General features: G+C 38.6%; 1 protein-coding gene across 1 annotated transcript; it reads left to right on the forward strand.

The window, feature by feature from the left end:
* Positions 1-267: 267 nt before the first annotated feature.
* On the forward strand, positions 268-6,417 carry LOC119735207. Its single transcript, XM_038208912.1, has 5 exons — positions 268-319; positions 3,709-3,972; positions 4,445-4,846; positions 4,963-5,049; positions 6,206-6,417. The coding sequence occupies exons 1-5, from the start codon at positions 268-270 to the stop codon at positions 6,415-6,417; spliced, it is 1,017 nt and encodes a 338-aa protein (XP_038064840.1).
* Positions 6,418-26,430: the final 20,013 nt, after the last annotated feature.

Raw genomic sequence — 26,430 nt, forward strand, 5'->3', positions numbered from 1 at the left:
TTTCAGTCACGGTGTATTTAGGACCACAACTATTCCTCATTCAGTTTTTTTGTTTTGTCTTCATAAATCAGTTTGGACTGACAGCTTTTTGTGTCTTGGACAGCATGGTCGCCTCTTTCCAAAAGCCAGAATTTAGCCTTTTCGAATTGTTTTAATTATAGATGAAAATATAATTTCCTTATGGAAATATTTTACGAAGAATTTCAAATATTTGTTCAATTTGTTTTTGAAAAGGATTGAACCGATAAACAGGTGGAAGGAAGGAACATGGCAGGAAGTTCTGACGACCTCAAAGACGATACACGGGAGGATATTGCAGGTAATTGAATACAGCCGACGTACATGTACTGAGACACTTTTCTAGCTTTTCTGTATTCATTATACAGGGTGATTAAAAAAAGCGGAACCCAAACCCCCACAAAATATATATCATATTTTACAAAAAATATGTAGCACCAAAACATAATAATGACTGGAAAGCCAATTTCATAAGCTACTTTTAGATGAAAAAAAGTTACTGAAATTGCTCAATCCGTTCAAAGAATATCACCATTTAAACGTAATGACCCTAAAACCTCTTTCGTCCAAACCCCCTCCCCTATTTTGACAGTTTGGAACAACAGAGAAAATCACACAGAATACTTCAAAAACGTCAAAAACTGCAGTACACAATATTTTGATTAACAACCTTAGTCAGGCAAACAATGATTTATAAAATCCACTTTTTTTTTTAAAAGACAGGCATTCAAAAGGACTTCGTTGAACATGTTTAACTTTCAACTGAGATTTTATCGCTGGTGATGTTCGAAGACAATTATGACGACGATTCTTGAATTCGCATTTTTGGACGAAAGAGGGTTTAGAGTCATTGTGTTTAAATGGCGACATTCTTTGAACAGATTGAGCAATTTCAGTAATTTTTTTCATCTAAAAGTAGCTTATGAAATCGGTTTTCCAGTAATTATTATGTTTGATGCTACAGATTTTTTTTTAAATATGAAAGATAAGTTTGCGGATTTGAGTCCCGCGCTTTGTTTTTACTCACCCTGTACAGTGTGTCCCCCCCCCCAAAAGTGTCAGTTTGACTGTTTTAAAATAACTACAAAACCGTGAGGTCAATTTTGAAAATTGCTGGTTGTGCAGATACTCCTAAGCCTCGGCCTCAACCCCTATGAGTTCCATTTAACAACATTTTTGGACACTGCGACCAAGTTCCATGCCTTAACCAATTCAGTGCCGAGTTATGTAAGCTGTGTAAAAGCTTGCATGTTGTGGAAAAAAAGGCTGAAGTGGTTTGGAATTGGAATCATTTGCCCATGAGCATTAAACTGATGCCTTGCCATGATGAGTGATTCTAATCCCAACTATTTTCAGGTGTTGGGCCTTGAGCCCAAAACCTATTGTTAAAGAATTTACTATTAATTATTCTCCAAGACACAATTCTTCTCAAGAACTGTTTGTCAAAATGAACACAAATATGAACTTCAATTGTCAATACATGAATGCACAATCCACTGCAGATGTGCTTTTTTGCAATAACGTAATCATGACGCCATCATGGGTCACGTGACGTCACTCGAAAGTTTAATTAATTTAATATTTGGACTTCCATATAAAATCAACCGTGAGAGACCGGAACCTGAAATTTGCGGGAATCGACATGGTAATACATGATCTTCATTTTATGTTGTGCGCGTAAATCACGTGACCCTTCCTTCCGGTCGAAACCGGAAGTGCCTAATAACTTAAAAGTGGAAAAAGATACGAACTTGCTTTGAACGATTTAAGTGTCTGCCTGGATTGACCTTTCAAAAAAAAAAATAATGGGTGACGCCATGAAGTGTTGGAGCGCCCTCTAGCGGCAGGTTAAAAAACGTCAAAAACGCATTTTTACTTGATGTCTGTGGCGAGGTTTGCGGTAATCTCTTCAAAATTAATGTACGTGATGACCATAATGCAGACAAAACCTGTGCGCGAAAAAATTATTACGTCATCAGACTGGACGTTACAATAAAAAGACCTTTAAACCTTAAAAATTGCTAGAAAATATACCGTGATAGACAAGATTTGGCTGTATACAGCACAGTAAATATAGCTTTTGAGGTTTCTGGTAATGACGTCACAATTACGTGATCAAGTATCGTATTACTAGATTTCTAGATTTAATCTTTGAAAATCAATACAAAATCACTGCTACAGATTTAATTTTGTTTATTATGGCAATCGATACAATATTGCAGGGTCTTCATTTTTGGTATTAAGTGCACAATCACGTGACCCTTCTTTCCGGAAGTGCCTTATTATTTGAAATTGGCAGAAGATGCGAACTTGCTTTCAACGAGGTCATGCGGTTTTGTGTCCGGGAACACGAAATGTTTCTCACGGCAGAGTCTACAACCTCAAGAAAAAACAAACACGATACTCTATTTAGTTTAAAAGATATAACGCAAACTATTTTTGTCAAAAGTTGCCCTTAAATCGCTTGTAATTTGATACCTGAATGTATCAAATTACGTCATGATGACGTAACAAAATTTACAGCATCTTCGTTACATGGTACAAGTTTACACAAGGTTTTATGATCATACCGTAAACCGTTTGGAAGAATTATTGCTTTGTTTTTATTTCAGGCTAAAGTCTTCGTTTTGAATTGACCTAACTTTGACCTTCTGGTAGACCCGGAAGTAAAGGTCAAGCGAGTTAACGTACACCACAAAAAATGTTCATCTATTAATGGTTTATCTGATTACAAGGTTGAAAAAAATTGATTGTTTTGTTCAAGAGTTATAGGTAAAAGAATTTCATCATTTTTTTCAACGAAAATTGCTTGTAATTTGACACCCGATGACGTCATTAATATGCACCACTAGGGATGAGGGCCGATATAAAATTATGTTGAAAGTTACAAGTGCATATCATATACCGTTTAGGAGAAAACCCGCGGAAAAAAAAGAAGATTAATCGTAACAATAAAAGAGAGTGGTCCACTCAATGAGAAACATTCCAGAGAGTGGTAGGGTTGTGCCCGACCACTCAATGAGAACAATTCCAGAGAGTGGTAGGGTTGTGCCCGACCACTCAACAAAGAAGATTTTTGAGAACAATTCTAGACAGTGGTCGGGTTGTGCCCGACCACTCAACTAGATATGCTGAACACAGGGGACCAGGGTGAGTGGTGTACAAAGTTGTGTCATCCGCATAGATGGCTATATTTGGGATGAGACACAATCAGGTAAATCATTAACATATAACAGGAACAGTATTGGGCCCATTACAGAGCCTTGTCAGACACCTGCATTGACACTGCGAGCTGAAGACGACTGGCCATTATCCATAAACAGAGATTTTCCGTCCGCTGAAGAACTTGGAGTTTGCGTAAAGTTGATCGGAGATTTCATAGGACTTAAATTTATGTATAAGTCACCTGTCCCAAAAGCTATCAAAAGCTTTTCAGATATGAAGTCAGTTGCCGACTGTTCTGTGCCGTCCCAAAGTCAACCTGCGGCTTAAATTAACATCAGTTTATGTGAATCAACCTGTTTCCTTGCCACTTACTATAACATTCAACAAGTGGAAAATATATTTTGTTACGTCACATTTTTAGCAGCAAAACAATTTTGAGGTCAGCGATTTGTCACCAAACAAATCCGTGGATTATTCATAATATTACCAATAAAGCACATTTTTGTATCATTCTTTTTTTTTTAGAACCAGGCTTAGATGACAATTGTCTGCTTGCAGTCGCTAATAAACTTGGTTGTGAATGGGTAGAACTGGCATCTGAGTTGGGCTTTACGTTGCATGAGATTGTTACTATTGAGGAGAATTACAGAGGCAGAGTAATAAGGCAAGGCTGGACAATGCTTGTCAAATGGAAACGGGCCCAGTCCACAAGGCTTGAACAGCAGATTACTGAGTTGTGCACATCATTGAAAAAGAAAGGAAGAGAAGATATTGTCACATTTCTTCGAGGTAAATACAATTTCTTTGCTCATTGTATGCGTAATGTGAAGAGGAATTTAAGAAACACGTACTTCGTGTATTCAGTAACATTGAAAACATTTTTAAAAATGGATCGTTTGCTCTACTTATTAAGAGTTGGGTTTCTGTATGTTCTAATGTCAATGAAACCACAACAATTATCTGCAATTCCAGAAGGCCACTGAACAGGTGTTCTTATTTCTTGACTGCTCTCCGTAAAGGCGGCAACACACACAAACTTTAAAGTTGTGTTCCCTGTGCTCTCAAACATTTTTTCTATTAATACATTTTCAAGGACTATGTTTTATCAGAAAAAGGTCCAGGTAAGTTAAAACCATATTCAAATCAAGTGCTACTGCTAGTCTAGAAAAAAAAGTCAAAGTTAAAAATGTTTTTTTTAATAGCCAATGTAATATCGAATTGCACTTAATGTTGAGGTATCACGGGGTCCTTTGTTTTTCAGGTTTTCCAACAATGTCAGTGGAGATTCACATGATCAGCAAGGGGACGCAGACCGCTCCAGTTACTATTAATCTCTTGATGAACTTGTCTGACTCATCAGAGGAACCGAATAAAATACGTCGAAGTTTATCACATTTCCTAGCATTATACCATGGAGTGCTTGATTTAGTAATATCTGGATCTGTGATATGTGTTGTTCGTATGATGAGTCGGGAGGGTCTGAACAAATTCTGGAGTATGTACACCACTGGAGAACTCGCCAATAAACTGACGAAAATTCTCATAACGGAAGAACTGACAACAGAAGATAAGAGTGACTTTGCTATCCAGGTGGCGATACCGAAAAGCGATTACGATAAGGCTTGCACATTCTTTGACGAATTGGAAGAAGACCAGCGAAAAGGTATAGTTGAATAAAAATAACTAGTCTCAAAGAAACCAAACTGGAGTGGAAGCTTTTTCCAAAACGTTTGCTTAAACGTAACGCTGCTCTTGTTGGCTAATGACTTTTTTTTACAGATAAAGATCCAGCTGAACGTAGCGATCCAGCTGAACACGCTGAAGAGAGATTGACAGAAAAAATGGAGAGATTGCCTACGACCACAGGTAGATAACCCTTTGAGGGCGCCGTTCATTATACGAATAAACATCTTATGCAAAGAGGCTCACTCAAAAAAAAGGCAAGACGGTGCACTTAAAGCTTTTGTGGTGTTCTTTCTCCGTTTAACGTTTCTATTAAATACATTTGGACTGTTTGAAAATCAGGAAATAATCCTAAAATTGGCAATTGTTTTTGTTCCACATCACAAATTGTGTGCGTGTGCGTGTACAAACACTGCCTTGTTGGGTACCGGAACAATGGGAGGTACCCCACAAGGAATGCCCACCGACTTGCGGGGTACCGTTTTGGTACCGCACAAGTTTTTCACGAAATAGATATATGGATTTTACTCAAAACTAGGAATTTCCAAGGTGGATTGGTGTGTCGCAAATGGAAGAGTTTTTGGAAAGGGGAAATTAAGTCCGAATTTCAGCCCAGGAAATGAACTATGGTTAAAATAAGAACATTTTGACATAAGCGTGCGACGTTGCAAAATTTTAGTACACGAGAACAAAGGAAGTACCCCCGCACTTCTATGCCTATGTAAGCGTGTGTGTTGGGGGGGGGGGGGGGGGGAAGAGTTCCAACTGGGACAACAATGCGGGATGGGGGTATATCGTCTCATTTGCATACGCCCTTGTATATATTCATGGTCGTATGGGCAGATGGTGACACCATGAATATATATTTATGCAAAGGCTTACGTTGGTAAATGTCCTGTCAGACTGTCGGCGATCATAAATGCGCTCTCACTGCGTCCTTGAAAAATGGCTGGGGCGCAACAATCGCGAGCAGAGCGTAGTGTGGGCGCAATGACAGCGCAGCGGCAGCGACTAGATCGAGTAATATTGGGCTTGACAGGGGCGCATAGAGATCGAGTTGAGCGCATCGAAAGCGCGGGATGAGCGCCGTATGAGCGTAGCTTGAGCTATTTTCTGACCAATTAATACAGAAAATTGTCATTTTCTTGCGTCCTCGCTGCGATTGCTAAATTTATTAAATATTTTTGGTCGCCATAAGGTCTCCTAAGAGAGCGCATATAATGTGACAGGCCCTTTAAGGCTGACGATGGGGCAGAGAACAAAAACTCCGAAGTAGTGCTTGCCCATAATAAGACTGCATTGAAGGATAATTAATATATATTTTTTACTACAAATGAAGAGGGCTCAAGCGACATGATGAAGGTAGAACAGCTTGGAGGGCGCAGCACATCCACGACAGCTTATAGTAGCGATCCAGCTGAACACGCTGAAGAGAGAATGGAAGAAAAAATGGAGAGATTGCCCACGACCACTGGTAGGTATTCAGTGGCGTCAATCTGTGCCGGCGATTGGTGGGAGATGACCAAAATCCTGAAACTGCCCGGCCATTGAAATACGAAAAGCCGGAGCGGGGGAGGGGGGGGGGGAAGCTGAACTCCACATTGTACTATGAGGGCGCTGTTCAAGACAAATGTACAGGGCAAGAAATTCTCATAACGGAAGAACTGACAACAGAAGATAAGAGTGACTTTGCTATCCAGGTGGCTATACCGAAAAGCGACTACGATAAGGCTTGCACATTTTTTGACGAATTGGAAGAAGACCAGCGAAAAGGTATGGTTGAAGAAAAATAACTAGTCTCAAAGAAACCAGACTGGAGTGGAAGCTTTTTCCAAAACGTTTGCTTAAACGTAACGCTGCTCTCGTCGGCTAATGACTTTCTTTTTTACAGATGAAGATCCAGCTGAACGTAGCGATCCAGCTGAACACGCTGAAGAGAGATTGACAGAAAAAATGGAGAGATTGCCTACGACCACAGGTAGATAACCCTTTGAGGGCGCCGTTCATTATACAAATAAACATCTTATGCAAACAGGCTCACTCAAAAAAGTCAAGACGGTGCACCTAAAGCTTTTGTGGTGTTCGTAAAAATTGACTTGAACATATTTCAACTCGGCGAATTTTGCAGCAAATGTTTCATGACGTCAAATTCTTTTCGTATTAGCATTCGCATGGAGTATGAAGTGGGCTTAATTCGATCGTCATTCGACAATCAGAAAGAATAATTCAATTTCACTATTATATCATTCTATCGTCTTTTGGCTTCACTCGTCCCCATAGAAAATGCATTCAAATTAAAGTAGCGCGTTGTTCTTTTAATTTCGTCTGAACCAGTATAAGGGGTTAATTTTCATTAATTGACAAACATACTTCACATTTTTGTCAAGCATATTTTAAGACTTTCTGCATGTTAAATTTAGAATTATCTCGGCATAAATCGTACCTGATGTCTTCAAACCGTAGATATGCACACCTCTCCTTCTTAATTAAAGGGTCCGTGCAATTATTTTTGTCGGAAGACGCTTTGTGCAACTTTCTACTACAGGTTTCCCGGAAAATTTGGGAAAATTTGCATCTGAATTTGTAAAACATAATTCAATTTAGCGCTGATTTTGAGAACGACGTATATCTAGGTTTCATTTTCGCAATAACTAGCATTCGATTCCATTTTGCATCAATCAAATAAATAAATGGCTATTCGTTTAATTAAAAGGATTGCAAATACGCGATTAGGCTTTCGGTTTGACGTATGCGTTGCCGATTAATACGAATGTGCAAAGCAACTCGCAGCGCATTTCTGCATTCACTTTAAATAAAGTGTACAAGCCTACACAAATCATGATACAACTTTGATTATTTCATTAATTAATCAATGTATTGTAGGCCTAATGTTTCAATAATGTGTTTTTTCTTAAATACAAAAAGGACTATGTGAACTGTGACGGGTTATATGATGCGATTGTGGCAAATACTGAGCAAAAAAGAACGATTTTCTTCATGTTTCTAAAGACTACACCCCTGGTTTAGCTCAATCATCATGAATAAATAAACTTTCAAGTATTCAATCAAACATTCCTCATAAATTACTATTGTTAACAGTAACACATACGTGAATTCCAATGCTTGAACAGGCGTACGATAAGATACACTGCGCGGGAAATCGGCTGCACATTTAGCGAAATAGATTGGTCATAATAAATTATAATGAAAACAGGATTGCGGATGTGCCTTCGATTTCGCGCTGAAATGAAATGCCAATTTACTAAAATCAGTGCACATTTTGCGAAATCGTACGCCGACTGAATGCACTTTCATGGAAATAGAATTATCATTTGTTAAATAGAAACAGGGTAGAAAACTATTTTATGAAACACTGTCCAGTTAAGTCATGAATATTTTTGTGTAAGAGCAAAGGATCACGAAATTAATTCCTTTCCAGGACAATCAATTATTTTGTTAAAAAAATGCATCTTTAACGGTGTGATAAATTTCAGTAAACATTCCTTAGTGCACATACAAGTTATTTCTGGCTTGATAACGTCATTAGTCAAAAACGGGAATTGAATACTGATTTTGTTCGGAGTGGATGTTCATTGTCAAGTTAAATAACGTATGAAAATTTGGAAAATATAAGTGTATATTCATAACACCGAACTTCCGGTTTGATGACGTCACAGTATTTGGAAGCAAAATGTGAACTTTGTGATGGTATCGTTATTTGGGCTAAGATATACGACATGGATCAAATGATAGAATTGAATTTAAAATATGATCGTTGGCAAATTTTCATAGAAGTAACTTCCGGTCTGATGACGTCATGAATTTGAAACCTTGCCTAGTTATCAGTGGTTAATCAAAGAATATCAAGGGGTGATTTGGTAAAATTTGAACCTAAGGTTTTAAAATTAAAGAAAGCAAACACTATTTTATGTGCCACTAGGGGGGCGCCCTTTCGGATAGTGACGTCATCACACTGTTTTTGTGTCTATCATTCCTCACTAAACACTTTCATATTATATATGCTTGTAGTAAAATGCTTCCGCTTTTGAGTTATATTCAGGTTTTTATTGCACTTCCGGTAACACCGGAAGTAACGGTCAAGAGGTTTTGCGTCCGGGAACACGACATGTCACCACATAGCCTACAGCCTCACGGAAAATACGAACACGATATTCTACTTATTTCAAAAGATATAACGCAAAATATTTTGTCCAAATTTGCCCTTATATCTGATGAAGTCATGATGACGTTACAAAATTTACAATATCTTCGAAACATGGTTCAAGTTCACACAAGGTCTTGTAATCATACCGTAAACCGTTCGGAACAAATTGTGATTTGTTTTGATTTCAGGCTAACGTCTTCATTTTGAATTCACCTAACTTTGACCTCCCGGTAGACCCGGATGTAAAGTTCAAGCGAGTTTACCTACACCGCAAAAAATGTTAAGCAGTTAATGGTCTATCTGATAACTGAATACCACCATCGTTGATTATTGAGTTCAAGAGTTATAGGTGAAAGCAATCGGTCACCTTTTCAGCTAAAATCACTTGTAATTTAAGTCCCGATGACGTCATAATGACGTCAGAGTAATATGCACCACTTAGGTTGGAGGTCGATATATATTGCAAGTTACATGTTCATACCATAAACCGCTTACGAGAAAACCCGCGGAAACGTGCCGTACAGAAAAAGAAAGAAAGAAAGAAAGATTTATCGTAACAACTCCAAAGAGTGGTCGGGTTGTGCCCGACAACTTAAAGAAAGAATAAACTAGAGGTGCGCGTTTGTTGTTATAAACGCAGAGTGGTCGGGTAGCCAACTTTTTCATTATTCATTGCCCAGTTAAGTCATGAACATGTTTATGTAAAAAAAAAAAGGATCAAGAACTTTAACATTTCCAGTACCAATTTTTTTTTACAAAAAGAATGCGTCTTTTAGGGTTTGATGATGGCAGTAAACATTTAGGTACAAGAACAATATATTTCCGGTTTGATAATGTTATCAGTCAAAAAAAAGAAGGGAATACTGATTAAATTTAAGGAGGACACTTGTTTATCATTAAGTAAAAAATAACACGGTAATGTGGCAATTAAGTGTATGTAATAATAACACCCACCTTCCAGTTTGATGACGTCACAGTATTTGAAAGCAAAAGGTCAATATTAAGTGTAAGAGATGTCATTTTTTGGGGGCAAGGAACTAAGTCATGAGACAGGGATCATTTTGATGGATTTAAATTAAAAATAAATTATCAGTGTTAAATTCTCGCTATAGTAATTCCGGCTCGATGACGTCATGATTATGAAAACTTGCAATTTCATTTGTGGTTGCTTACGAGATATATATGGGTAATTTGATAAAATTTGTTTGAGGGTTTTAACATTTCAAAAGATCAAGAAACTGATTTTGATGTGCCGCTGGAGGGCGCCCTTTCTTGGGATGACGTAAAATTATTATTTTTTTTGTGATTGGCATTCGTCACTTAACACTTCCATAATGTATTCGTCTGTAGTAAAATACTTCCATTTTAGAGTTCGATTCAATTTCCATTGCACTTCCGGTAACACCGGAGGTAAATGTCAAGCAGTTTTGTGCCCGGGATAAGAAATGTTGCTCACGGCATAGTGTGCAACCTCACGAAAACATGAACACAATACTCTATTTAGTTCAAAAGTAATAGCGCAAACTATTTTGTCAAAATTTGCCCTTAAATCGCTTGTAATTTGATACCTGATGACGTCATGATGACGTAACAAAGATTATAGCATCTTCGTAACATGGTCCACTTGAAGTGCACAGTAATTTTTATGATCATAGTGTAAACAGTTTTGAAGAAATTTTGCTTTGTTATTATTTCAGGCTCAAGTCTTCATTTTGAATTCACGTAAATTTGACCTTCCGGTAGACCCGGAAGTAAAGGACAAGTGAGTTCATGTACACACAAAAAATGTTTATCAACTAATGGTCCATGTGACTACAAAGTTGGAACATAAATGATAATTTTGTTTAAGAGTTACAGGTTGGTGTATTTTGCCACTTTTTCCTCAAAACTTGCTTGTAATTTGACACCTGATGACGTCATCATGACGTCAGAGTAATATGCACCACTTGGGATGAGGGTCGATATATCTTGAAAGTTACAAGTTCATATCATATACTGTTTAGGAGAAAACCCGCGGAGACGTATTGTCCAGAAAAGAAAGAAAGAAAGACAAGAGGTTTGCGTTTGTTGTTACAAACGCAGAGTGGTTGGGCAGGCAATTTGTTCATCAAACACTACCGAGTTGAGTTATGAATAAATTTATGTAAGAACAAAGGATCACGAAATTAAATTCTTTTCGGTACAATCAATTATTTGGTTTAAAAAAAATGTATCTTTAACGGTGTGATAAATTTTAGTCAACATTCTATGTAGGTTTACACATACAAGTTATTTCTGGCTTTATGACGCAATTATTCAAAAACGGGAAGTGAATACTGATTAAGTTTGGGGTGGATAAATGTTCGTTGTGAAGTTAAATAACGTATGAAAACTAGAGCTTCGCGTTTGTTGTTACAAACGCAGAGTGGTCGGGTAGACAACTATTTTATGAAACACTGTCCAGTTAAGTTATGAACATTTGTTTATGTAAGAACATGTACAAAGGATAACGAAATTTAAACTGTCTGATAAAATTAATCATTTTGTTTCAAAATGTTTCTTTTAGGTAGTGATCAATGTCAGTATGTATTTATTTTTTTTAAACGTAGAAAGAGTGAATATGGTAGTGTATACTGATGTTATTCGGAGAGGATGCATGTTCATTGATTTGCATGTATTCATGTGTCCAATCATAACTGGAGCCATTTTAAATGGTAAGCTGTTTTCAGCATGAACTCCCAATACCATTTGCCTGAAAAAAAAACCCCCGAAATAATACTTACTATCCGAAGGTAAATTTATAAACAGAAACAAACGTTTACATTCGCCAAATCGCCGCTAAGAGTTCGTACGAGGTGCCTGTAGAGGCACACATTCTACTTTCCGAATCACAGTGTGCATGCAGTGTACAAGCTTAACCCCGGTTATGACACATTAACTGCGCATGCGCGCTTTTCTGTCTTGCCCTTTTTTCAAGACGAAGACGCGCGCAGCGATCTAGTTTAGTCGTACACGCGTGACAACAGTACTTCTCCTCAGACTTTCTCAGAGTCTACGTACTAATAACTGGACATGTACATGTACATTTACTTGTACGCCTGCGAAAAGCAAACGAAAAGCAAAGCTACGTTAAGCGGGCGTGCGCGCCCTATGCCGTGGCCGAACGGCGACGCGCTATGCTTTCATTGAATTTTTGAGCGACGGACTACTATAAGGGTATTTTTGTCGGCGACGGGTCACGTGTGTGAACAATTAGACAAGCCACGAACCTGGCACAATTGACGCCAATGTTTAAGCTATCATTCAATGGACAATTCACGATTATATCTCTCAGGATTGATTTATTTTTGAAGAATAGAAGGTCTTTTCGTTGTAACTTCCGGTCTGATGACGTCATCAACTTCAAACTTCACACATGTGTTGTTTGCATGAAGGTCATTATATATGCCAGTTTTCAGGCGATTACAAAACACTTCGCCACAGACATCTATTCAAAATGCATTTTGGACATTCTTAAACCTGCCGCTAGAGGGCGGTCGAGAATTTCATGACGTCAGCGGTACAAGTTTTGCAGAATATTGTCTGGCCAGAGACTAACACCGTTGAAAGCAAGTTCATATCTATTTCCAATTTTAAATAATAAGCCACTTCCGGTTTCGACCGGAAGCAAGGGTCATGTGATGTTACGTACACGTTAAAAAATAAAGACCTTAACTTACTCTATCACTTGCCGTCAACAGCAAGACGACAGATCTCATTATTGATTTTATATAGATTTTTAAAAATAAAAAATATCAAAGTTTAATTGCTTGTCACATGACACCTGATGACGTCATCATGCCATCATTGTTCTGGCACAATCTTAGCATTCCAAGAAGACCAAGCGTCTTGAGCTTAAGACTACGCGCCACGTGTTTGGCCCCGTTCCAACTAGTATTACGATGATGAAATAATGGATCTGCACTGAATGCATATGTACAATGTCCTGTACATGCAGTGTACTCACGCACACCCAGCTAGCTCTACGCTTCCATTGAATTTTTGAGCGACAGACTACCGTTAGGGTATTTTTGTCGGCGGCGGGTGTGAACAATTTGTGTGAACAATTTGACAAGCCACGCGCCTGGCACAATTGAAGCCAATGTTTAATCTATCATTAAATGGACAATTTAAGATTATATCTCTCACGATTGATTTTTTAGCGATTTTTGAAGAATAAAAAGTCTTTTCGTTGTAACTTCCGGTCTGATGACGTCATCGGCTTCAAACTTCACACATGTGTTGTTTGCATGAAGGTCAGCATATATACCAATTTTCAAAAGATTACAGCAAACTTCGCCACAGACATCTATTCAAAATGCATTTTGGATATTTTTCAACCTGCCGCTAGAGGGCGCTCTAATATTTTATGACGTCATCGGTTACAGTTTCGAAAAGTACTTTCTTGCCGAAGACTAACATCGTTAAAAGCATGCTCATATCTTTTACCATTTTTAAATTACAAGGCACTTCCGGGTTCGACCGGTTTCGACCGGAAGTAAGGGTCGTATGATTTGACACCCACGAAGTAAATTGAAGACCCAGTTTTATTCTATTGACTGCCGTTAAAAACAAGTTCCGGTCTCTCACGGTTGATTTTATATCGATTTTTAATGATTAAAAAATAGAAACACTAAATTGCTTGTAATTTGATACCTGATGACGTCATCATGACGCCAGGACAATATGCACTACTTGGGATCAGGGTCAATATGTGTTCGAAGTTACAAATTTATATCTTGAACGGTTGAGGAGTAAACCCGCGGAGAAGTATTGTCCGGAAAAAAAAAAGAAAGAAAGAAAGAAAGAAAGATTAATCGGAACAATTCTAGACAGTGGTCGGGTTGTGCCCGACCACTCAATAAGGGAAATATAGCTATGGGTATTCATAACACCTAACTTCCGGTTTGATGACGTCACAGTATTTGGAAGCAAAAGGTGAATATTGTAAGGCATATCGTTATTTGGGCTACGAAGATATACGACATGAATCAAATAATAGAATTACATTTAAAATAGTATCGTTTTCAAATTCTCATAGAAGAAACTTCCGGTGTGATGACGTCATGAATTTGAAACCTTGCCAAATTATCTGTGGTTAATCAAAGAATCATGAGGGGTGATTTGGTGAAAATTTAACAGATGGTTTTCAAATTAAAGACAGCAAACACTATTTAATATGCCGCTAGGGGGCGCTCTTTCAAAAGATGACGTCATCACACTGTTTTTTGTGTCTGGCATTCCTCAATTAACACTTTCATAATGTATATGTGTGTAGTAAAATGCTTTCGCTTTTGAGTTATACTCGGTTTTTATTGCACTTCCGGTAACACCGGAAGTGAAGGTCAAGCGGATTTGTGTCCGGGGACGGGAAATGTTTCTCACAGCACAGTCTACAACCTCACTGAAAAACAAACACTATACTATATTTAGTTCAAAAAATATAGCGCAAACTATGTCGTCAAAATTTGCCCTTAAATCATTTGTAATTTGATACATGATGACGTCATGATGACGTAACAAAATATATAGTATCTTCGTAACATGGTACATGTCCACACTATGTTTTATGATCATACCGTAAACCGTATGGAAGAAATTTTGCTTTGTTTTGATTCCAGTCTAAAGTCTTCATGTTGAATTCACCTAACTTTAACCTTCTGGTTGACCCGGAAGAAATGGTCAAAGAGTTCACGTACACAAAAAGAAATGTTAATCAATTCATGGTCTATCTGATCACAGAATATAAACATCAATGATTATTTTGTTCAAGAGTTATGAGTGAAAGTAATTGGACCCTTTTACAGCTAAAATCGCTTGTAATTTGACACCCGATGATGCATCATGACGTCAGAGTAATATGCAGTAATTGTTGTCCGGAAAAAAAGAAAGATTTACCAGAACAATAACAGAGAGTGGTCGGGATGTACTAGAGGTTCGCGTTTGTTGTAACAAACGCAAAGTGGTCGGGCAGGCAATTTTTTTCATGAAACACTGCCAAGTTAAGTTATGAATATGTTGATGTACGAACAAAGCATCCTGAAATTAAATCCTTTCCGTCACAATATATTATTTTGTTTAAAAATGCATCTTTTACGGTGTGATAAATTTCCATAAACATTATATGTACACATTCGAGTTATTTCTGGCTTGATGACGTCATTATTAAAAAACGGAAAGTAAATGCTGATTTAGTTCGGAGTGGATAACTGTTTATTGTGAAGTTAAATAACGTATTGAAACATGTAAAATATAATTGTATGCATTTATACCATCTAACTTCCGGTTTCATGACGCCCCTAGTATTTGGAAGCAAAAGGTGAACTAACGTTATGGATATCGTTATTTGGGCTGCGAAGATATACGACATGGATCAAATGATAGAATAAGGTCGTTTTCATCTTCCGGTGTGACGACGTCATGAATTGAAACCCTGCTAAGTCATCTGTGGTTAATCAAAGAATATCAAGGAGCGATTTGGTAAAATTAGAATCGATGGTCTTCAGATTAGAGAAAACAAACACTTTTTAATGTGCCGCTAGGGGGGCCCCTCCTCGGATGATGGCGTCATCACACTGTTTTTTGTGACTTGCATTTCTCACTAAACACTTGCATGATATAAATGTCTGTAGTAAGATGCTTCCGCTTTTGAGTTATATCCAGTTTTTATTGCACTTCCGGTAACACCGGAAGTAAAGGTCAAGCAGTTTTGGGCCCGGGAACAAGAAATGTTACTCATGGCATAGTCTACAACCTCACGAAAAAAAACCCGAACACGATAATCTATTTTGTTCAAAAGATATAGCGTTAACTATTTTGTCAAAATTTGCCCCGAAATCGCTTGTAATTTGATACCCGATGACGTCATGCTGACGTAACAAAATGTATAACATCTTCGTAACATGGTACAAGGTCACATAAGGTCTTGTGATTGTACCGTAGACCGTTTGGAAGAAATTTTGCTTTGTGTTGATGTCAGGCTAGCGTCTTCATTTTGAATTCACCTAACTTTGACCTTTCGGTAGACCCGAAAGTAAAGATCAAGCGAGTTCACGTACCAGACAAAAACTGTTAAGCGATTAATGGTCTATCTGATTACAGAATACAAACTTCATTGATTTTTTAGTTCAAGAGTTAAACGTGCAAGTAATTGGTCACTTTTTCAGATTAAATCACTTGTAATTTGTCACCTGATGGTGTAATCAACCCAACTGAAGATGTGCTTTTTTGTAATTACGTCATCATGACGTCATATCATGGGTCACGTGACGTCACTTCATAAAATAAAACATTTAATCTTTGAAATTCAATATAAAATCAACCGTGAGAGACCGGAACTTTAAAGTTGCGGGAATTGACATGATAATACATGCTCTTTAATTAATCTTGTGTTTGTAAAATCACATGACCCTTTCTTCCGGTCGAAACCGGAAGTGCCTAATAATTAAAAAGTGGAAAAAGATATGAACTTGCTTTCAACGATGTTAGCCTGTGGGTGGGTTGATCTTTCCAAAAAAATGATTGGTGACGCCATCAAGTGTTCAAGTGCCCTCTAGCGGCAGGTTAAAAAATGTCCAAAACGCATTTTCAGTTGATGTCTATGGCGAAATTTGCGGTAATCGCTTTAAAATTAATATACGTAATTTTTACGTTTTTTTTCTAAAAATATGCGCATTGGGGTAAAAAGGGTATGGCGAGCAATATCTTGTATTGCGCCAATGGTGTGCGACCTTTACCTTTAGAGATATGAGCTAATTAACGGGTTTTTGTAACAATATTGTAGGCCTACTAGATAATTTTACAGTACAGCAGCATACGCGCGTGCAGATCCTCACCTTAACCATCCTCTGTATAATTACTCCACGCACTATTTTTCATCAACAAGGAAATGTTGATGTTGATTGTTGATGTAGATTTTTGATGTTGATTGTTGATGTTGATTGTTGATGTTGATTGTTGATGCTGATTGTTGATTGTTGATGTAATTGTTCATGTTGCTGTTGACTGTTGATGTCAACAATCAACATTAACATCAATAATCAACAGCAACATCAACAATCAACATCAACAATCAACTGCAACATAAACATAAACATCAACAATCAACATCAACAATCAACATCAACAATCAACAATCAACATCAACAATCAACAAACAAAACAATCAACAATTATCAATCAACATCAACAATCAACATCAACAATGAACATCAACAATCAATATTTACATCAACAGTCAACAGCAACATCAACAATCACATCAACAATCAACACTCAACATCAACAATCAACATCAACAATCAACATCAACAATCAACAAGCAACATCAACTATCAACAATTAACATCAACAATCTGACATTCAACATCAATAACCAACATCAGTAATCAACATCAACAATCACCATCAACAATTAACAATTAACATCAACAATCATTAACAAAAAACATCAACATCAACAATCAACATCAGCAATCATCAACAATCTACATCAATAATTGTTAATCAATATCAACAATCAATTATCAACGATCAACAATCGACATCAACATGAACAACTACCATATACTATAATCAACAATCAACATCAACATCAACATCAACAACCAACATCAACAATCAACAACAATAATCAACAATGCGAAAAAGCCAAACCTCTAGCCCAACACCGTGTGTTTGTCCTCAAACTCTAGTTGGCTGTTTCGGCACTTTTGCCGAAACAGCCTTTGTTTTCTTTAAGATTTTGTTTGGGGGGCTGTTTCGGCATTTTTTGCCGAAACAGCATTTGTTTTCGTTAAGATTTTTTTCCCCTTCCTTTTCAGCCATTTCACATAGCATTTGTACACGTTTTTACAGTGGAAGGCACTTTGGGCACTAAAATTACTCCGATTGACTTTATACTCGGCACACACTTAGACCAGGAAGTGCCTTGTAATTTAAAATTGGTGAAAGGTGTGAACTTGCTTTCAAGATGTATGCTATGGCTAAGTTTTTATTTACAATCAAAAATATAGCTATAGATGAAAATTGTTGTGGCGTCATCATGACGTCATTACGTCACATGTGACGTCATAATTCAAAGCCCTATGGGAATGTATTCACATATTGTATGCCACCAGTTAGTATTAACAGAACTACACATTCTTCCTGGATGGAACTTGTACTTCAAACTTTACATGTCACATGTCACAAAAAATACCGAAACAGCCCTATGTTTGTCCACAAACATAAGTCTAGTGTACTTTTGTATTCGCTGACTATTCTTCAATGCAAAATTTGCAAATTCGTTTCCAGAACTGTTTGTCTAAATTAAAACACACATGATCAGTTCGAGCGTCCTCTAGCGGCAGGTTTAAAAATGTCCAAAACGCATTTTCAGTGAATGTCTGTGGTGAAATTTGCGGCAATCACCTAAAAATGAAAATACATCATGACCTTAATGCAGACAATACCTGTGCGCGAAAAAAAAAAGATAACGTCATCAGGCCGGAAGTTAGAATGAGAAGACCCCTTTTCCTTTAAAAAAATCCTGGAAAATCAACCCTGAGGGATTAAAACTCGATTTGTCGGTTAAATGGCAGTTTAGAAATAGGTCTAAAACTTCCCCATGTTTCGTGGCAATATAAAGTGAACTTTGAGATGTCCTGCAGCCCCCTTGAAATGTGAAGTTGACGACGCCTACGCCTTGAAACGTTCGTTCCGGAGAGAAAAAAATTATGAATGAACTTTTGATTACACTCTTTGCAAGTGCCGATGGAGGGCGCTCTTTCGAATTCAGTAACCAAGTCCAGAAACCAGGACGGCTGTTATTTTGTAGAGAATTATTGATCGAAATAATTTTGTTTTGGGAGAACTGTAGTATTTTGAGGTCACAAACTGAACTGGTAATTGTTTCTAAGATCAGCTGAGTAAGATCACTTTGATTAGTTGTGTAAGAAGTGCCATTTTGGTTTTGCATTGGTAGCTTCTTCGTCGCTTAAATATTTGCAAATAGGGGCATAATTCGCTTATCGCTGTAGTTATATCGTTGGATCGTTCTGATGTTCTTTCATATTTGACTGATAAATAGTTTCAGAGTTCATTGTACTACACGCGCTATTTTTCAACCCTCAGCCCTCAAACATCAACATCAACATCAACAATCAACATTAACATCAACATCAACGTCAACACTGATCAACAATGGCCCAACACCGTGTGTTTGTTCCCACAAACTATAGTTATTGATTATTGTGTAGTGATGCGTGACTGCAAGAAACTCATAGGGGTATAGGCCACGCATATATCTGCGCAACCAAACATTTGCAAAATGGACCCCGTGATTTTGTAGCTATTTCAAAAATAGTCAGACGGACACTTTTAAGGACATACTGTATTGATGTTGACATTTTTTCATCTCACTTACTAGTTCAGGGTAAGGGCTGTGGTTGACAGGGATGTTCGTATTAAACGAACATCAAACAATGTTGGCCACATGTCTGTTTATACACCCGTCCGCATCTATATTCGCATAAGAATAACACCTATTGGAGACCACAACTTGTGCATTGTGTTTAACTGTATATTGATATTTTACTCTCCAGAATTAAACGAAAAACATCTACGCGTTCTTGCAGAGGATATTGGTATGGAATGGCAGCAATTGGCAACCTACCTGGACATCAAGGTCGCAGAGGTGACCAAAATCAGGGCGGATCATCCAGCAACAAATGAGCGTATCTTCCAGATGCTAATGATGTGGAAACGTCGACAGGCCGTGCCAGGCAGCGACCAGATCGACAATCTGCGCACAGCACTTGCTAAGGTCGATAGAAATGATCTCGCCGATAACCTGAAAGGTATAATTTTAGTCTGGTTCCCACAGTGGCGTAGCCAGGAATATTTCAAGGGGGGGGGGGGGGGGGCTGGAACATTTCATGGGGGGGGGGGCGTCATGTAGATCGATGATAACTTTTTTAGAAACTCAAAATCTCAGTGGGGGGGGGGGGGGGGCGACTGGGGGGCGACAAGGTTTCATGGGGGGCTGTCGCCCCCCCCCCCCCCGACCAAAATATCATGACCGTTATGACAAAATCTTATAGGTCAGGTAAAATAAACACGCATGATGACCCTTTTCCAGGGTCGGCTTCGTCTCTGTTTCGGCTTTTGGAATCATTGAGGCCTTTGATTTTCCGACCAAATAAAATATTTGCTTGAAGGAAAACATAATAGGCGGATATCAGGCCAAGCCAAAACGGCGACGAAGCTTTTTAGGAAACACCGAGGTAACTGTCGTCATTATTTAAAATAGAACACGAAGCACCAAAGTTTGCCTCTCTTACCCTGAGGCACAGTGCTCACTAAATTTGAGTGTTTTTTTTTTAAATCTTGCCACTCCTAGAACAAGGAATTAAAGTGATTTAATAGAGATCTTTTTACTATGTTTCAATAAACGGCCATATCATACAGGCTTAGTTCAGAAGTAAACCTGATTATTTACCAAACGACCAATTCGCAAATGTGAATTAGTGACAAAACTGACCAATATTGGCAATAAATCCTGCAAAGATTGACAGATCGCAAGACTAATGCTTTTGTAAACAGGACACACGTACTTGGCAAGTATAGACCGAAGGCATGTTCATTCGGAGAATGTTAACCTGTCATAAAAGTATTGTTATTTTCCCAAAAATCGCAATCTTTTGAATAATTTTGTTTAAAAGAAAGTAATTAATACCATCGAACACTTACTATATAATTGAAGTATGTTTTTGTCATACAAAACCTGTCAAATATTATAAACTTTGCATTCGAGAGATAATCGACAACAATCTGCGTTTCTTTTTTGACCGCAGGTTGCCCAGTCCCGAAAAGCCCTCAATCTGATCGCTTTTATTGTGCGGAACACGTGGGCAACATCAAACATTTCTACTGCGAGACATGCCAGAAGATGATTTGTGAAGATTGTGTTCGGTCATACCACCACGACCAGGAGCACGCTACATATGACATCCGAGAAATCTCGGACAGGTACAGACAAAACCTGCGAGACCAGATTCAAGTGGTGGACACCGAATGGCAGGCGACCGAACAGGCTGGGCAAACTCTGAAGAAGGTGGAACAGGATTACAAAAGCAAAGTGGACCAAGCACTCGAGAATGTCAAAGAATCAGTCGCCAAGATCATCAAAGAGGTGGAAGCAAAGGGGAAACAGGCCACCTATTACATTGAAAACCAATGGGAAAGTCGCAGTCGGAGTTTCCACTATGAAAGAGTAGAATTGCAGGAACAGACGAAGAGGCTGTTCGAAAAGAAAGAAGAAGTCAAACGAATGACTGACATCACATCCGACAATAAATTCCTTCTCCAGTATCCGGCCGCTCTGGAGAAGTTGAAGAAGCCAGTCGGTGCCGCCAGCAAGATGCAGGCCCAGCTCTCATACCCGATGTTCCTGGAGGGCCCCTCGGTCTTTATCAACCTGGTGATAGTGGATACCTGGAAACTGGTGCACACTATCGGCCGAAAGGGGAACGGTGAGGGGGAGTTTGAAGGTGCACGAGGCATTGCTGCGGCTACGCCGGACAAGATTGCAGTGACTGACAGGAAGAATGGGCGTGTCGTCATCTGCAACAGTCAGGGAAACAACTGGAAGTCCATTAGCGTTGCAGCAAGTAAGATCCCCAGCACTTTCATGTAACATCAATTAAACACTGTATTAGGTGCTACCAATGCACGGACGCCCTCTCGTCGTACCTCATACACGTATTAAACTGCGTAGACTATTGTGATCATGCACCATGCCTGTCGGTTGCCGACAGGCGAATGGCATTAGCCTATTTGAGATAATGGCAGACACCATAGGAGGCGCTGTTTGATTTCGGCAATTACAAAAGACTTTACCCAACTCAAACAGCGCCCTCCTATTATGTCCGCCATATCTCAGATACAGATAAGCTAATAGCAGACACCATCTCTGTTTTTCGCTATTTCCCTCATATTTCCAATGTTAGTCTCCCCTTTCAAAACTCACTCACATAATAGAAATACACCAGTGGCTTATTTTCCCAGTAAAAGGGGATGTCACGTGACCATGAATTGTATCCATTTACAAACAAATGGTCCATTGAGTGTCAAGTTACATCACAAAAACAGCGCCCTCAGATGCAAGATAATCGCTCAAACAAAATCTGTAATCAATTAAAGTTAAACCAAAAACAGTTCTTTATACTATTTTGCCTAGATCGTGGCGCATCTTTAAATACTGTGCAAAAAATGCTCTTTTTATTCAACCTCACTGTCGCAAGTTAAACATTTCCGCCAATTTGGGTTATTAAGCTCTAGCAAGAGCTTCTTCATGTCACTTGGTGGTCGCTATGGTCGGTCGGTTGGTCGGATGGTCACTGTCTGTGCCTGTCCCGAATTTTTCGTCGTCGCATGTTTCAAGCCCTGGTAGGGATCAATTTGATCGTTTCCATGCAAGACTTCTTGCAACACGGCCACAGCTTATTGTGCACTCGCACTTGTTTTTTTTTTCTTTTCTTCAGATGACGTGGCGGCTACACCCAAACGATGGGTGATTGCTAATCCTACTGCGGTCCAATTATACAACAAAGAGAACGCAGAGTATGTCTCCGAGTTCAAGACGGTGAGTGAGGATGAGAAGCGTAGAGTGAACCTCATCGCTTTGGCAGTCAAGACAAATGGTAACATCATCGTGGGTGATGACATGAAGGTGTTGACCGAGCACAGCCCAGATGGAACGATTCTACACACCATACGAGTCAAGATCAAACCCTTTTTCTTAGCCGTGATGCATGACCAGCGATTTGGTCAACTCGTCGAGTTGATCGCAATCAGTGACTTGACCCAGCCCAAGTCGGTGTCTATCATTGAGGTCTCCGATACTGATGTAGCTACCACAGTGGGGGAAATCCATCCGATTTTGGGCGACGAACCCGCGAAGGACTGCCGAGGTATGTGCGCTGATGACTCCGGTATCTACATCGCAGCGACCACCAAGACCTACAACAAGTGTCATGTTCACCACTACGACACGAGAGGGCGGTTTATCGCATGCGTGGCCAAGGATCTGTACAACCCGTACGGACTAACTTTCACAGCAGATGGGCAGCGGCTGGCAGTGGCTGACTGCCAGTCAGTCAAGATATATGCGAAGGAGTAATGCCATGTGGGTTGACCGATTCTGATTGCATGGCAACTTGGTCTACTAGAATAAGAAGGCACCATATATTTTGCCTTCTAGCACTACCAATTTTTGGGTGGTCGTATTAAACGCTATGGGATCGACATAGGTGCTGGATAGACGAAAAACTGTGTTAGGCCTACTTGCATCTAAATTCCAATTTTTCAAACAGAAAGAGAAAGTGGAATTGAGTCTAGAGATGCTAGTAATTCTTCTATCAACGCTCTACATTTGCTGATCCCATAGCGTTACAGCCATCAGTAGAATGATCATAGTGCTTAATGCAGCCTGGTGCCTTCTAAATAAGTCACGGTCTAGCTCAAGTAGCATTTATAGGTTAGCAGAAAAGTAATAGATGATAATAGTTTATAAAAATAGAGATAGAAAAATGCTACAATTGGTAATAATGTAAGCGTTCTCATGCTGATTTTTGAGTTTCAGTAAACTTTCGAGACTGAAGGGACATAAACATTCTTTGGTACTCGACTCCAAAAGCCCTGTGACGTCATTGAAAGTATAACATAATTAGTTTAGTTGAGTGTGGCTTTGTATTCTTTTGTATATGCAATGTACTCAGATTGTTGTATTCAGATTATAGTATTGCACCAGTATACATGTATATACCTAAACTTGACCATGAAATGGCCACCTTTTGTCATTGACAGTTGGTTTGGCTGAGATTGAGTGAGGATATGGCTTCGCTTTCTTTTGTATACTCATTGTTCTTTTGGTCAGATTATTCACAATTCACCGTAGCATTGCAGCAGTATAGCCGTGCTGTTCATACCTAAAGTTCACCATCAAATGGTAAACGTTTGTCATGGACGTTGATTTAGCTTGAGTTGAGTTAGTTGAGTAACCATTTCAATTAAGAAATCAGACACGGTGATAAGAAAGACGTGCATGTCATTTCAAAACAGATGAGATATTCAAGCAACTTAAGCAGACGGGGGCATTCCTTTGATTGCTTACTGAAGTTTTTTGATGATTTTGTTAATATTTCTAACTGCGATTGATAGACTCATGTGACATTTAAAGTTGAGTTAATACAATCTTAAGTAAAACCTACTGCTTTTAAAAAAAATAAGTAAAAAAAGGATAAGTGTATTTTGATGCAAACATTGCTCCAAATAATCTTAAATCGAAAGGGTGAAGTCCCTGGACAATAATTTGCTTCCGAGACAACCCATGCGCAGTGCTATAACAGTTAACGCTAATATGCTATTTTTTTGGAATATGGATTAAAATGAGATTACATATTAAATATATATATTAACACCAGGCAAACCCATTAACCTGTTTGAGATCTCTTACACACAATAGGAGGGCGCTGTTTGATTTCGGTAAAGTCTTTTCTTTTATTTACCCAAACCAAATAGCGCCCTCATTATTGTGTCGGCCATACCTCAAATTGACTAATGGAGCTGAAAACCAGAAAGTGTAAGCAAGTTTATGCGCACAGCAACTTCAACGGGGAACCAGTCACCAGCCATGCGCATTGTATCATAGTTTGGCTGGTAACCTTTTTGTGCTTATACATTGTATAAATGAAGTGGGCAAAGTTTCCATAACTTTTTTTATTTTGGTTTCTATGTGTCTATCTCATCTTGGGCATTATCTTGAGGTGAATTTTTTGTGAACACCGAGACATCTTAAGCACAGTCTTTGTTTTTACACTCTTATTGCCTGAGGCCAATGCTTAGTTACTGGGTAATGCAACACTACAATACCAGCAACAAATGTTATGGCGTTAATTGCAAAGGCTTAAAGATGCATTCCTGTGCTCTTATAATGTTTTATTCTTCCAACAAGTTTTCTATTTGAGTTTTGTTTAAAGGGCCATAATATGTGATTTTTTTCATGTCCTTGAAAATACACCTTTGTATCCCATAACCTCATTTTCAATTTTCGTTTTGCCATTTTCAAAGGTATTTTGTGCCTTTTGTTTTTATGCTAATACAAATTTACATATTCATGAGCAAAAGTGTGATGTTATTAATTTCAGGCAGATACCCCAACGTTGCAGTTATTTCAGCACCGAAGTTGGCAGAATTTAGGATATTTTGCTGTTGTGAATTTTCTGTTCTTTGGTGATTCGTTGTTATAACAATCGCAAGAGCTTTAGAAAATGTTACCTTCAAAGACCGACATTAGCTGCGATACATCCCCTCGTTGTTAGTTACAGATCGTCACGTGTACTCCATCTTATGCTGTGCTGCGCTAACCGCATCGCGTCTCCGCGTGTACGTTTTTACCTTGTTTTTAGTACGTTTTACCTAATTGCAGTACGTTTTTACATAATTAAGGTAAACTGACTGCTTCACTCATTCAATATGTATTTTTCAGTTTACATGTTTTCGAGGTACTTTTTTTCCGGCGAATTTTACCGACATTGTGTATTATTTTACATATCAAGTTTTACCTATTTTTTTACATATCTTTTTGAGAGTGTGTCAGTATATGGCAGTACGCCAGTGAGCACACTTTTCCACAGAGATGTTTTCATGAGCAACCTTTTGGGTTCACATTTGAACAGAAAACCCCTAAACTGCACACTGTCTCCCTGAAATGACATCACAGTATTAAACAGCGCCCTCTGTTGTCCAGAAAAACGTGGACATTGTAATGTTTTCTGGAGTGCACTTTCAATGAAATTAACCAAAAGGGGATGTCAAATAGTCTTCATATATTTAGGAGGAGTAGAAAGTTACACAAAATATGTCCCTTAGAAAAATTCATTTCACGGACCCTTTAACAAATAGACTACTAAGTGTTAAGTCCGGTTGTCTACAACCCTCCGAGGGCCAGGGGGCTTTATTTTGCGCACAAATGAACCGCCCACGTAATTGTTATTCCGAGGACGGGGGCCAAGTCATGAATAATTCAGTAGTTTCAATCGGGCCATTATGTTTATTCATAAAACAGAACAATGACATCAAGAGCATTGTTACTTAGTCAACCAGTTACATTAAAGCATTTTAAAATACGGTCGTCGTCGAGCTACACATCCCCACAGTAGCCTAGTGAATAGCGAGATGAGCTATGGATACAAACTTAAAGATGCCTGGTTGGTTCGAATCCATGTCATCGCTGCTCATTTTCATCGACTATTTTTTCCCCTCTAAATTTATCGTTGAGATAACAAAAACAACGAGGTAAAGTGTCTTGCAATGATTCAAAGGAAAAACTGAGTAATGTA

The sequence above is a fragment of the Patiria miniata genome, unplaced genomic scaffold, assembly GCF_015706575.1.
Source record: "Patiria miniata isolate m_02_andy unplaced genomic scaffold, ASM1570657v1 HiC_scaffold_29, whole genome shotgun sequence".
Lineage (NCBI taxonomy): Eukaryota > Metazoa > Echinodermata > Asteroidea > Valvatida > Asterinidae > Patiria > Patiria miniata.

What these genes read in the sequence shown, in the direction of transcription:
- LOC119735207 (XM_038208912.1), top strand. Translation starts at nt 268, where the DNA reads ATGGCAGGAAGTTCTGACGACCTCAAAGACGATACACGGGAGGATATT. An exon ending in TACACGGGAGGATATTGCAG is followed by an intron (nt 320 to 3,708) that starts GTAATTGAATAC and finishes TTTTTTTTTTAG; the next exon opens with AACCAGGCTTAGATGACAAT. An exon ending in GAGATTGCCTACGACCACAG is followed by an intron (nt 5,050 to 6,205) that starts GTAGATAACCCT and finishes CTACAAATGAAG; the next exon opens with AGGGCTCAAGCGACATGATG.